Source organism: Dermacentor silvarum, chromosome 5 (genome assembly GCF_013339745.2).
Source record: "Dermacentor silvarum isolate Dsil-2018 chromosome 5, BIME_Dsil_1.4, whole genome shotgun sequence".
NCBI classification, from domain to species: domain Eukaryota; kingdom Metazoa; phylum Arthropoda; class Arachnida; order Ixodida; family Ixodidae; genus Dermacentor; species Dermacentor silvarum.
In genome coordinates, this window is record NC_051158.1 from 171,225,534 (window position 1) to 171,239,705 (window position 14,172).

The following is a 14,172-nucleotide window of genomic DNA, read 5'->3' on the forward strand; positions in this document are numbered from 1 at the left end:
GCCGGATTCCCCAGTGTAGAAGCGCTTTCCTTCGCTGCCCGCGCTGTGGCTGGAACGCACGGGAGCGCTATATTTATAACATTATTGGGCGCGATAGTCGAAACAGGACAAAAGCGATTGCTTTGCTTTGCATCGAGTGCGAAAAGTACCGGATGCTTTCTTTCGCGGCGCACAATCACGATGTTTACTTTTGTGTGGCCTGTACATGTATTCGAACTGACCAAAACAAATGTGTCAGCTGTGGAAGTGAGCAGTAAACATCAACATTTATTCATATCGCAACAGCTTCTGCCGTGGGAGCAGCACGCTTTTCAGGCTTCAAAAGTTCTTAATTTCACTGCTATCTCACATCGTCCCACAGCACACAAATCACCCAGTTCTGTCGCATTTGGTTGCACTACTCATGCAAGCAACATTTGACACTTCATGTCGCGTTTGTGTACATTTTAATAAGTATATTATTTATGTGCTACTTTGCATTAGAAGCTTTTTTCGAAATATTTCATGGTTTCTCTCCTCTATTATAGGGTCTTTGCTGAAAAAAAAAAACGGAAGCAGAGAAGTGTCTGGATGAAGACTCGTTCGAATGACTGGTGGGATCGCATTGTGGCAACAGAGTTCACTGACGAGGACTGGAAAGATAACTTTAGAATGAGCCGAGCTTCCTTCAACGAACTTGTTCTACTTCTGGAACCATTCATGTCGCCAAAGACATATTGTGTGCGACAACCACTACCACTGCAAAAGAGAGTGGCTATTGCCCTTTTCAAAATGGCCAGCTGCAGTGAGTACAGAGTGGTTGCGAATCAATTTGGTGTTCACAAAAGCAGCGTCAAAAATTGTGTTTACATGTTCTGCAAATCGCTTGTACAGCATTACTTGAAAAAGTACATAAGTATACCTACTGCCACAGAAGCTCAAGCTATTGCCAGAAACTTCGAAGCAAGGTGCCACCTCCCTCAAATATTTGGAGCAATCGACGGTACCCACATCCCTATCATGGCACCAAAGAAAGGATATCGTGACTTTGTGAACAGAAAAATGTGGACATCATACAATGTGCAAGCTGTAGTAGACGACCGAGGGCGGTAAGTTTCATTTCACAAAATATTCAGCTTTCTTTGTCTCTTGGGAGTTTTATCCTGGTAAACATGGGAGCCTGTGGCCTTTCCTCCCACAAGTTCGTTTGCTTGCACCATAGTTCTTCTGTAGCAAGGACTGCATTAGTGCTGGCCAATTAATGTTAGTGAATAGATTGCACACAGACAGTTCACTTGTAAGTTCTCATAGAAGTGTCCTTGTTGCTAAAAACCATATTCTTACCGTGTGTCTAATTATAGTGCACATGTATATGTTTCAGATTTCGCAGTGTTACCTGCAATGTCCCGGGAAGTGCACATGATGCATCCGTGTTGAGGCTGTCGACACTGTTCCAAAGGAGCGAGGAGCTGTTGCCAAGACAAGAAATCATGCTGAATGGCTGTTTAATCCCACTCATGCTATTGGGGGATCCTGCATATCCTGGTTTGCCTTGGATATTGAAGGGATACACCTCGTCACAAGGAAGGCTCTCAAAGGAGCAAGAGTCATTTAATGTGTACCACAGTAGCGGCCGTAATGTTGTGGAGCATGCCTTTGGAAGGCTAAAGGGGCGATGGAGAGTGCTACTGAAGCGAGCCGACATAAATTACAAATTTATGCCGACAGTCATAGTAGCTGCATGCATTTTGCACAATTTTTGTGAAGAGAGAGGAGAGACAGTCAGTGATGCATGGATTGGTGATGTTAGGTCAGCTGAGCAAGAGCTTTACCAGCAGCCTTCAACCAGACCTCTGCACACAAGCACTGTTAGTGAAGTGCGGGATTTCCTCTGCAATTTCTTGGCTGAAAACTTTCCGCTTCGGTCTGCATCGTGGTGAATTCTATCTTGTGAAGTTATAAAGACAGTCAAATAAAACAGAGTTTGAAGCACGGTTTTTCAAAGCAGTGTTTATTTGTCACAAGTACAAGTTCCTCACTTCACTGTTTGTTGGCAGCATTACTCGGGCTACTGCCCTGACCCTGAGGCTGTTGTGCAGAAAAGACATAAAGTCCTTCTTGCTGGAGCGGCTGGCCAAACGAAAAGGGCATCTGCCCAAAAGGTGCTGTAGGCTGGGCAAATGCCGGCACAGGCTGCCTCATCAATTGTGCCATCATGGCTTGGGTTCCTTGAAGGAATGATGCCGTTATTCCCGCCATTACTTCTTTAAAGATTTCATTTTCCTGTTGTAGCAGCTCTTTCTGCTGCTGAAACAGAACTGCGTTTTGCTCTTGAAGAAGTGCAGCTGTCCTTTGATGTTGCTGCTCCAGCAACTCGGGCAGCGCCAAGGTGCTGTTCCTGGCCCGCTTTGCTGGTGGCATGGTAGAGCCAGTGGTTGCTGCAAGAAACAGCACACAACGGTAATCACCATGAACATAGGAAAACCTTCGTTTTTGGTCATACTGTTACATCACATGGCAAAGCAATTTCAAATTGCTGCATCCAAAACAATAAATGAAGTAAATCCCACGCACTGATGTTACAAAAACCATTATGCTGGTACCTGTCTACATAGCATTGTTTGGGATTATGCAAAGTACAATCGGGGGAACCAATTTGTTTATGCAAGATGAACCGCTATGTGTCGGCGTGTAAAGACAGCAGCAAGATGACACCGCTGACGTCACTTCTAATTTGGCCGTTGGACGCGAGCTTACCAAATGTTTCTTGTTTGGTTCCACACGGGTACTGGACTAGCGTAGAAAAAGGAAACGTGGAATGCGACATGATCAACGGCTCCGTGTTATGCCATCACATGTACATATACAAACATTCCATGTGGTATGTTCAATCCCACTCATGCTATTGTATGTATAAATATGCACATACATAAACATTCACTTGTCCTCTCTTCCCTCTGTGCCTGTAGGAACTGCACTACTCCATTGCTAGAACACAGACTGTACCATTAAGAAAACACACTTACCACTTGAGCTCATTTCTGAGGTTTGGCTGCCACCAGGTGAATCGAGGCTATCGAAATGCGAACGCCTCTCGTCATCACTCTGACCTGAATTGAAAAAGACGGTGGTGTCACTGCATAACTCACCGTTAGAAATACATCTGCTCATTTCATTTATGTGTAAAACAACTCCTGTGCTCATATTCTATTTTCTCAATTTCTTGCTTTGCTTTGCTACAAGCTTAATTGATTCTTGTTCTGCTGTTTCTGTTTCCATGTACATAAATATTGTATGCATGCACACATATTGATTTGGTGCCTGATCGTTAGCTCCTGTTCTTTAATATGTGACCCATTTTAAATTGCACAATAAAACACCAGTTTGCCAGTGATGCAAATGTCTTCAGTGTTTGCAATAAATGAAATCATGAAACTCGAGTTGCTTGTCTGAATGTTCAAGTGCCAAAAGATGGGAGATCACAACTTCATCAGGAGAATTTGTTTCATCCGGAGAAAGCAGCTTTACTAGTTGTTGGTACTGGTTCACAGCACAGATTTGCACACTCGGTGTGCTTATGCCCACACTCGTTCTTAAAGTGAGCGCGTGGAAGTAGGTCGTGCGTGCAGCATCGCTCACAATTAGATATATGGGGGGGAAAATAATTTATATGTATATATATACATACATATATATATATATATATATATATATATATATATATAATGAGCGTGTGTCCAGGAATTTTGCCTTGGCAGTCTTCATCGACTGGTCTTGCATTAGCTTAAAATGGGGTGCAGCTTCGAATAAAACTGTGGACGCCGAGTGCCGAGCTGGGAGGATGAACACTCGGGAGGGAAAAAAAATTCGTTCCACTTGTTTTACCTGTGTTGTCATCGTCGGCGATGCTGGCAGCGTCACTGTCGAGGCCATAATGATGGGCCTCTACCATCGGACGATGGCAGAGAATGGCGCTTAGTTCTTTATACCACTTCCATTTAGATGGCGCCGCGCCGCTTAGCATCTGTAGCTCTCTTTCCTAGCGAGAAAAGAAATTTTTTCGACACATGAGTGTGAGTCTGACAAAGCCTTTCAAAATATCAGTGAGCTCAGCAAGACAACTTACCTTGTTGTATTTCCCTTTTAGATTTTTCCAATGCGTACGCAGCTGTTGCCAGGAGCGCAGATATCCAATCCGAGCCATCTCTTCTTGCACCTTGGCGAAATGGACTTGATTCCTTTGGCGGCGCGAATCCAACAGCTCACCAATGTTTAATTCCGATATTATGGCGAGGAAAGCGGTGGTTTCCTCTGGGGAAAAATAGGTTCGCGTAGGGCACGTTTCGACGAGCGAAGTTGCCGGGGGGGACGCCATTTTGCTTCTGATTCGGGCGCTGCTATCTCGCAGCTGCACCAGCGCAGCAGTCCCGCAGCTAATTCGTTCCCATAATTCCTGATGCGACGATCCTGCGTTTACATGCTCCGCGAGAGTCGACTCGCGCCCGCTAATCTACCCTCGCCTGTCGCATAAATGCGATGCGCCTTCTTAGCGCATTAACGCTGTTTACATGAATGCGATGCGCTAGAAATGCGATGCGATGCGCCACTGTCGCATTCATGTAAACGCGGCTATTGGGTACTTGTTCATCATCATCATCATCTGGCTCTACATCACCATACGCAATGCACAATTTGTGGAGAATGCAGCAGCTTATGATGAACTTATTGAGCCACTGAATAGTGCGGAGCTCAAGATACATCAGCTGTCTGAAGCGCTTTTTGAGGTTGCTAAACTCATTTTCGATGAGCACTCTTGTGGCTGAAAACAATCCTTTTTGCTGTTTTGCCAAAGCACCATAATCCCTGTAGGGTGTCAACAGGTATTCCCGCAGTGGATACGCTGCGTCCCCTAAAAGATGGAAAGACCCCTGACATACGGCAGAGATTTTCTTTGAAAGTGGCGACAAGCTGAACACATGGGAATCATGCATTTTGCTTGAGCTTCCAATGAATGCATCAAGGAAGCGTCTTTTGTCATCGCAGACGGCTTGCAGTGTCAGTGAAAGGTAGTGGTGCCTGTTACAATATGTTGAAGCAACCTTCTTGTCCGGGCACTGTATCTTGATGTAGGATCCATCTATGCAACCAATAACATCAGGCATTCCAGACACCTGCAAGCAAGTCATACACTTGTATTGAGCGATATCATCCATGTCTGAACAGAAATTTATCATTTGCAATGAGTTTTAAGAGGAAATACTGGTGCTCATATCCATTAACTCCCGTTAACAGCACACCCTTCATGGCACAGCACCATTTATTTCATGTTAAAGAAACCAAATGCAACTTTGAGAAGTACTGAAGGTAGCATGCACTGCCGTGCACACAACATATTACGTTTTTTACTATCCACTTCTTTTTTTTTACTAAACAAAATGTGAGAGAAAAAAACAAAAACAAAGCCTGTGTATGTTCTTCCCTTAAGCGAGTTGAAGCACGTAATGAGAACTTTCTTGCAAAAGCAGACGTGGTCTATATCGCATCGTACACCCGGAATTATGAACAGAAATCTACTGTTGTGGGTGATGACAAAGTATGCAGCATGATTCCATGAAAGGAATTTGCTGTGATCCCAGGAGATACTTTAGGTTGAATGTTTCGTCCACCACTGGTAGAAATTCTGAGTGTTATCATCACAAGCTGTGACGTTTTCATGAAGGTCCAGCTCTATAATGCATAGTGCATTATAGAGCTTGAAATAGCAAAAAAAAAAAAAAAAAAAAAACGTGCACAGTGATGTTGCGATATCATCAATAAATCTTGGCTGGGCGATATCATTGTTCCTTATAGGTAAAGAAAATCACAACAAACCTTCTCAAAACTTCTAGTGAGGTTCTCCAGGTCAGCAGGAAACTTTATCAACGATGGTCCCAGGGTCAGGAGGAAGTCCGCTACTCTATGGAGGATTCGGTGAACAGAGCTTTCTGACAAGTCGAACCGGCTTGCCACGTTTCTCATGCAGGTTTTGTTGGCCGCGTACCTGCGCAGTGGGATAGCACGCATGCGGAAAAGCAGCTTCAGACTACACTGCAGTGCAAGCAACGAGCTCGCAGTCAAATGCATTTTTATGCAGGCATCCGACGCCCTCGCGTTTCATTTATCGTTGTTAATTTGGCAGGTGCATAGAAATAAAGGCGAGAACTCACCAGATAAAAGACAAGATGTGCGTTTCCGCAGATTTTGCTGGAACCCCTCCATGTGTGCTCGAAGGGCACATAGACGACGCAGCAAACTCGGCGATCAACTTTTCAGCCACTGGTCGAGCTAGCCTAAAGTGCCTTCGGAACTGAAAAAAAAAAGAAAGAAACAGAAAGGAAAGCACCGCAACGTGTTAAACCTTGAGTATGATGCTTTCCTTTCTTTTTTTCTTTACCTCATCGTCCGAGCACTGCCGCACGACGTCCTCGATGAAGCCGACTATTTTGGGCCTCTTCGCGGGAATGCGGAACATCCTGTCGAATTCCCGCTCGTAAGCGGCAGTTTCAGCGTCGCTGTCACTATCCGAGTAATCGCTCGTGTCGGAACTTAAGCCTTCCGACTCGGAGCTGTCGCTGTCGAGTAGCATAAGCAATGCCGCATGCTTTGCCGAACTAGCCGAGCCGTTCATGTCGTCTGCCATTACCACCACAACTCGCGAGTCGCGACCGGTGGCGACCCCCAGCAGAGAAACGTGGTACAGGAAATACGTCACGCAGAGTTCCGGTCCACTCCGCCGATTTTGGCGGAGCATCTTTTTCTGCTCCACAGAGTGACTCCCGCTCTGAATCCACTCCGACTCTCTCATTGGAACACTTTGCTCCCGCCCTCACTCTGCCATTGGAACAAACTTGCTCCGAAACGAGCAGAAAAACTTGCTCTGACTCCGCCATTGGAATTCAACATCAAAGTCCGACGAAAATTCAGCGTCCGCTGACTCCTGCTATTTGATGTATCGATAAGACCAGCCGCAGAGGCAGCGGATTCGCGACATCTGCGATCTCCCGAAGCGCGTGCACTGTTTCCGGAGCGGGCATTTTTTCGTTCTCCTTTGACGATCGCGGAACTTCGAAGCGCGTTTAAAAATCACCACCTCGCGGGAAAAAGCGCAGTGCTCAGAAAACTGAAATATAGATCTCCTCCTTCACATCCGATGGCGCAGTGTGTCTGTGAGCGTCGCGGAAGGTCTCGAAAGCGGCGTTTCAAACCAACGATAGAGGGCTCACTATGCCCAATGGGCGCGGTACGGAAAGAGTTAATGAAAACAGTGAACAGACAGTGTCAATAAAGGGGCAGGAAATACCTAGGGTAAAATAATACCTTGGCATGTAGATAAACGAAGACAATAGATATATGCAAACACAGGAAAAAACATCAGAAAAGGGGTAGATAAATGCGGCCATAAAGAAACACAGAGTGCTATGGGGATACAATAGGTACGAGGTGCTCCGGGATATGTGGAGAGGTGTTATGGTTCCAGGACTTACATTTGGTAATGCAGTTGCTTACTCGAAGTCAGGCGAACAATCAGGACTCGATGGCAACTAAAGGTGAGTGTGACGTGACGCGTCGGGAAGACTACAAATGAAGCTGTGCAGGGTGATATGGGCTGGATGGAGTTTTGAGGTGGGAGAAGCTCATAGTAGAATTGATTATAAAAAAAACGACTGAGAAATATGTAAGCAAGAAAACGGGCTGGGAGAGTGTTTAGATATTTGTTCAGCAAAAACATTGATTCACAGTGGAGGAAAAGAACTAGGAAGCTTACCAGCAAGTGTGCGACCGGTATGGTGAGCAACAAGGCAACAAAGAACGTAAAGTGGAATGCGGGAGAGGCTGAGATAATTTCATCGGTAGCGTGAGTGAAAAAAAAAAACCTGCTATGAGTAACTACTAAAGAGGGACAAAAGAAATCAAGAAAGAAACAATTCATGATAACTCAAGGGCTCCCTTTCTGAGGGAGGGGGGTCGGCTTCGGTCAATGATGATGATGATGATAGTAGCCTTTATTATTTACAGAATTTCACCGTTTCTGTTCACGATAAACCCGCCTCTTACACGGCTAGTGCAACACCTGTAGCTAAGCCAGGTATCGGTTTCTATAAACTTACAGGAAAAGGACGTTGCCCAACGCAGCTGAACACAGGAACACAGCTGTGCCAGATACATTATCAGACACAGCTTGGCGGCTCTGCCTGATAATTTATCTAAGTCTCTAAGTTTAGTTGGTTCATGTTCCTGAGTCTTAGACTCAGGAACATGAATGAAAATAAATGGGTGGCTAAAGTGCACAAGTATCTGTACTTGAAAAGCGTAGACACAGAGTGGAGGAAGAGGTCAAGAAAGTTGGCAACGAAGTACAGGATAATTGAAACTGTAAATAGACAACCAGGAGTCATCAGAAAGAAAGAGATATAGAGGCAGTGAATTGGATGCAAGGAATGGAAACAAAAAGGGCTGTGGAGGTTTACAAGAATGAGAAAAAAGAAATTAGAAGGGAAAATCTGGACGATAAAACAAAGTGCCGTGCCTTGCTTATTGAGGCTTGAGCCAGTTGCCTAAGGACAAAAAACACCGCATATCCACGGGGTGAATGATGATGAGTGGGCGAAGCTCCGGAGGGAATCATCGGTAAACCGTGAATCTTCCGTGTAATTCGCCCAGTCTCGCCGCACTAAATCGAACGATTGACTTCCACCAATGACACGCGCCATATGTGACGTCATTCCTATTTTATAACAGCGCCCTTCATTATAATTGCACCATCTCCCGCTTAAGGGGACGCTAGCACAAACGCGTTAGAAACGTGCAGTACTCTCTAGTAAGGGGGAGAGGCCACAGCGTTTTACGCAGCCGTTTATACACTAGCCGGAACGTGCACCGCGTTTGCCGACGCCATCACATGACTGCTGAGAGAGTATAACCCCCGTATTCATAAACGCTCCTCGACTTGAACTTGACTTGCCACCGCCTTCAACGCGTTTCGAACGCGCTGCCCAAGGCGGTGGCAAGTCAAGTTCAAGTCGAGGAGCGAACGCGTTGAAGGCGGTGGCAAGTCAAGTTCAAGTCGAGGAGCGTTTATGAATACGGGGGTAAGGCGGAGAGGCCACAGCGTCTTACACCAGCTTCTTACACGAGCCGTAACGCGCTAGCACAAACGCGTTAGAAACGCGCAGTCTTTCGTTAATGTTGGGTATTTATTGTCATCGTGGTGCGTGTGTCCATGTGCGCTTCGTGGCGTAGTGTATTACCAGAACAGTCGAAGGAGTGAAGCGCTTCAGTGAGGTAACCGGAAGTGGGGTAAACTGGGGTAAGTGCCTGGGATTTTGGCACGGAGAATGGCCTTCGACCCCAGACACATTTGCCAACGTGGCTTGGGTTACGACGCCACCAAGGTACTTGGGGGTGCCGCTGGAATTTTATAAAGACACTGATCCATACTGGCGAGCGCAGGCGCAAGAGACGCGAGAAAAAGCGGACCGATGGAAAAGTTCTCGTCTATCAGTCTTCGCAAGAGCTACGGTATGCAGCCTTTTTTTTGATCAGCAAGTTGTGGTACGTAATGCAAGTGCTGCATTGTTCGCGAGTAAATGTGCAGAAGCTGCACCGTGTTTTTGCTGTCTTCGTTTGGGCGTCCAGTTGGGAGAGGTGCAGCCGCACGAACTTGTTTCGGCAGGTGAAGGCCGGTGGTTTAGGACTGGGACATTTGTTTGTGCGACAGATTGTAAACAGGTTTTTATTTTTCCGAGATGTTAGAGACCCATTCCTGCGTACGGTGTGTCAACAAAGACTCGGGAATGCATTGTGGTGACGACGCAATATGTTTCAGGTGGCGTTCGTGGTTTCTGCAGAGAAATTGTTGTAAGTCTCAAATTTCTAAACACACGTTTTTCGATGGAGAACTTGAGTGGCGTTAAAAGGAAAAAAAATTGTACAAAGATGTTTGTGAAGTGGGGTTTCCCGTGCCCTTGTACAGAGTCGTATACTCTGGAGGCCAGGTGGAAATGTTTTAAAGAGAGTTAAAAAATGCAGGTGTCGCCGGGAACCAAAACCTTTTTTTTTCATGTTACACACTGGAACTTTAACTGTTAAGTCTTTTCTAGAGGAAAGGGGTTTCTTTCTACCATGGGGTTCCCACTGCCTCATATGCAAGCAGCTTGAGACAATAGACCATGTTTTTCTTCACTGCTGGGAAGGGGTATATTTTTAGGATGTGCTACAAAGAACCATTAAAAAAGAATAACCGCTCGACTCTTACGGGATCAGGTACCTGCCAACAGATAATGAGGATGGTTTTCCGTTTGACCAGATTATGCTGATGGGCCTCCACAGTATATGGCGCTCCAGAATGGCTGGCTATTTTTGTAACCCAGACGCAAGACCAGCACGCATGTACTTCCGCGAAAGTGTGCACAGGTTTCTTGAGATATTGAAAGCACAAACAGATGTTCCTGAGTGGCTGTCAAGGCTGGAGCCTTTGGTAGTGCTCAGGGAATTTTAAAATAACAACACTTGGCCGCAGTGGCATTTTGGCCACTTGAGCGATCTGGCGTACTGTCTATTGTTGTGTGTTCATTTCTTGTACTATGTCGAAGCCCGGCAATAAAAAAAAAAAAAAAGCTTCGTGGCGTAGTGGTTAGCGCCGCGCGTTCGGAAGCGAGGGGTCCCTGGTTCGATTCCGCGCTACGGACACAACTTTCGGAATTTTTTTTCTGATAAAAGTAGACGTGGCTACCTACTACGACAACGACGACTACTACGACGACGACTACTACTACTACTACTACTACATATTACAGAGGAGAGACAGACCCACACCCTAAGGAGCTTCGCCCCTAAAACATACCGGAGCAAATATTCTGAACTAGATTAGGCATGTGGATGCTGCAGCCATAAACCGGAGACCACTCAGCACACCCTTATGGAAGGCGAAGGGATTCACCCAGTGAGAACCGCAGGTAATGTACACCTTCCAGAAGCGCTTGGGTTTTAAGTGGACGGAACCGTCAATCAGTCAGCAGTCGAGATAAGCAAGAGACGGTTGGAGTAATGGTCGAAAAAAAGCAAAGAAGAAATTGATGCGACCGGATCTCTAGCAGCTATAGGTAGCGGTAGTACAAGGTAGATTTTGAAGGGGAAAAAAGGAATTGAAATGTCAATGCCGAATGGGTCCTCAGTAGCAAGTGCAATCAAGGAACGCTGCAAGAACCTTCCAGCAGGCTTCAGCCACGAACCTTCTTCTGTCACTATGGTTCTCAAAGGGCAGCCATCTTGGTCCCGAGATGTAGAGAGCCTACATGCAACGCCGTTTTAGGGTGGTGACAACACCAACATTTTGACTGCTATTTACCGCTAAATTTGGTGGGTAGCCATTTTGGTCCCCAGTCTTTTCTGCCTTTTTTTGTAACGCTCTGATGCACCCATGTTGGCACGCGATCTATTAAATTTCTTTAATTTAGTTTTGCGCCAACGCGCACAAGAAACCTGCATACATCTTTAATATACTAGTTGCCTTTTCCTTTTATTTTAACACATCAAAATGACTTTTCTATTGCACGTCGTGCGACACATATAAAGCAAGAAGTTATAAGGCACCATGGCGTGCTCGTGGTAGGATTATCTCACGCCAAGAATGTGAAATGCAGTAAGCATTGTCGTTGCCTTCCAGTTGTAAATAATATATAAAGGGTGCTTTTCGAAGTGTGTTGTAATAAAGACTGTCCTTACTAGTCTGTTTAACTAAAACGTAGGCGTGCAGTGTACGGCGCTCAGACGCGCCATTTGTCTCTGGCTGCTGAGGCCAAAGTTTATTAAAAGAAGTTAATTAATTTCACGTCACCAAAGGTTGCGGAAAGTGTGGTCTGTCGGCTGGTCTGCCACCATTTTGGTCCCCACAATTAACCCGCCAATTTAGCTGGCGGCGGCAAGTACCCTTTCAAAGGCTGTCACCACCCTAAAACGGCGTTGCATGTAGGCTCCCTACCGAGAAGTGTGTAAGCGCGCCCTCTGTGTTCCTTACCAAGAAAGAACTTCTATTTCTTGATCAGTGTAACCGTGTATAGATAAGGTGTTGACTCTGTTTTTGATAAGTTGTGCCATGCGCATGTTCAGTACGGACTTAGGGGACGTTGTTTTCAAGAATGAAATTCAGTTGTTAGTCCAGCCACCTTTCTGTCGCTTTGTCTATGTCTGCTTCTCGATTTTTTTCTATTTTCAAGTTTGCTGATATTTCCTAGTATAATCATGTACCAACGAGCCCAACAAGCCACTCTCATGAATTCATTTTCTCGTTCATTGGGCTATTTCCTAAATCCGTTTCCTTCTACAGTCCGTACGAACGTGTGCGGACGGCATAGTTTACTACACGATCAAGGCATGGTACCTTTCCAAGTGCATCAAGAACGGTGTTTCACACGGTGATGTGATCGCGGTATTCGGAACAATACCGCCTTCGGAGGGACATGCCTTGATCGTGTAGTAAACTATGCCGTCCGCACACACACGTTCGTACGGACTGTAGAAGGAAACGGATTTAGGAAATAGCCCAATGAACGAGAAAATGAATTCATGAGAGTGGCTTGTTGGGCTCGTTGGTACGCGGTTATACTAGGAAAATGTCAGCAAACTTGAAAATAATCAAAAAAAAAAAAATCGAGAAGCAGACATAGACAAACCGACAGCAAGGTGGCTGGACTAACAACTGAATTTCGTTCTTGAAAACAACGTCCCCTAAGTCCGTACTGAACATGCGCAATTAAGGCACAACATATCACAGTCGTTTTGGCTAGGCATGTACAGCTTCGCTGTGAAACATGTATAGCATACCTGATTAAATCAAGAAGGCTAGGTGACTATTTGTCACCGCCCCGTTTCAGAGGGGATGTCATTAAATCATATTCATCATCATCATCATCATTATCATCATCACCTGAAGTCTCGCCGACTACAGACGGTGACGTTCTTTGGACTCGTGGTCCTGCGACGCACAAGTTCTGCGCTTTTGCACGGTCCCGCTTTCGCTGTCTGTGTTCACGTTGTCTGTATTCACATTGTTGCTGTCGACGCCTCTCCGCTTTGTTATACCCCTGTCAAGCGGGCAACTTAAGTGCACTTACGGGGAGTGCACTTCGGGACCTTGAGTGACACTTTAGGCTACGCGGTGCTGAACGGGAAAACGGAGTGCACTCGCCGTAAAGAAACATGGCGACAGACACGAGCGCGTTTTTTGAATATGTAGATAAAAAAGAAAAAAAAACTTCTAAAAAGTGATTGTTTTACGTGGTATTATAAATAAAAACAAACTTAATCTATTTTTTCTCAACAAAAACGTCATTTCTTTCACTATGAGGTGTTGCAAAGTCAATGCCGGCCAAGACGAATACCTAGCCACTCCAGAACAACATGGCGGCGTGCGACGAAGCTGCGTATTCGCGATGATGATGATGATGATTTATTGGCATCCCCTTTGAAACGGGGTGGCGACAAATAGTCACCTAGCCTGCTTGATTTAATCAGGTATACTACACATGTTCTTTATCTAGCATTTTTGTATACCTCTCGTTATCTTTCTTTTTCAAAACTTTAGCTTGTACCGCTGCCTATGATTTTAAGAGATCAGGTCGTATCCATCTTTTCCCTGCTTTTTTTCCACCAGTACTCTAATCGTCTCTTGCTGATCTCTACGGCTGATCTGTTTATGTTTCCTTCCACTTTAAACCCAAGCGCTTCTGGGAGTTGCACGTTACCTACGGTTCTCGCTGGGTGGATCCCGTCGCATTCCATTAGGAAGTGCTGAGTGGTCTCTGGATCTTTACTGCAGCATACACGTCTCATCTAGTTCCGAATATTTGTTCCGATATGTTTTCGTCCTTAGGCAACCGACTCGAGCCTCAAATAGCAAGGCACTGCCCTTTGTGTTATCGTACAGATTTTCCCTTCTAATTTCTTTCTTCTCATTCTTGTAAATCTCCATTGTCCTTTTCGTTTCCATTCTTTGCATCCAATTCACGGTCTCTATTTCTCTCACTTTCTTTCTGATGACCCCTCGTTGTCTATTTACAGTTTCGATTATCCTGTACTTGGTTGCCAACTTCCTTGACCTCTTCCTCCATTCTGTGTCCACGCTTATCATGTAGAGATACTTGTGCACTTTAGCCG

General features: G+C 45.4%; 2 protein-coding genes across 2 annotated transcripts; one reads left to right on the plus strand and one right to left on the minus strand.

Annotated features, from left to right (window-relative positions):
- The first annotated feature begins 299 nt into the window (after positions 1-299).
- LOC119453909 (uncharacterized) lies at positions 300-1,976 on the plus strand. Its single transcript, XM_049667053.1, has 2 exons — positions 300-1,088; positions 1,361-1,976. The coding sequence occupies exons 1-2, from the start codon at positions 505-507 to the stop codon at positions 1,917-1,919; spliced, it is 1,143 nt and encodes a 380-aa protein (XP_049523010.1). The 5' UTR covers positions 300-504; the 3' UTR covers positions 1,920-1,976.
- A 2,020-nt stretch (positions 1,977-3,996) lies between these two features.
- On the minus strand, positions 3,997-6,376 carry LOC119454568 (putative nuclease HARBI1). Its single transcript, XM_049668109.1, has 4 exons — positions 6,186-6,376; positions 5,851-6,019; positions 4,738-5,150; positions 3,997-4,018 (listed from the first exon to the last, which is right to left on the minus strand). The coding sequence occupies exons 1-4, from the start codon at positions 6,254-6,256 to the stop codon at positions 3,997-3,999; spliced, it is 675 nt and encodes a 224-aa protein (XP_049524066.1). The 5' UTR covers positions 6,257-6,376.
- Positions 6,377-14,172: the final 7,796 nt, after the last annotated feature.

Excerpts from the sequence above, each read along its gene's own strand:
- LOC119453909 (XM_049667053.1), top strand. The coding sequence starts at position 505 with ATGGTTTCTCTCCTCTATTATAGGGTCTTTGCTGAAAAAAAAAAACGG. Across the intron at positions 1,089-1,360 it reads GTAGTAGACGACCGAGGGCG|ATTTCGCAGTGTTACCTGCA; the intron begins GTAAGTTTCATT and ends TATATGTTTCAG.
- LOC119454568 (XM_049668109.1), bottom strand. The coding sequence starts at position 6,256 with ATGTGCCCTTCGAGCACACATGGAGGGGTTCCAGCAAAATCTGCGGAA. Across the intron at positions 6,020-6,185 it reads CACATCTTGTCTTTTATCTG|GTACGCGGCCAACAAAACCT; the intron begins GTGAGTTCTCGC and ends CCCACTGCGCAG. Across the intron at positions 5,151-5,850 it reads TCACTAGAAGTTTTGAGAAG|GTGTCTGGAATGCCTGATGT; the intron begins GTTTGTTGTGAT and ends ACTTGCTTGCAG.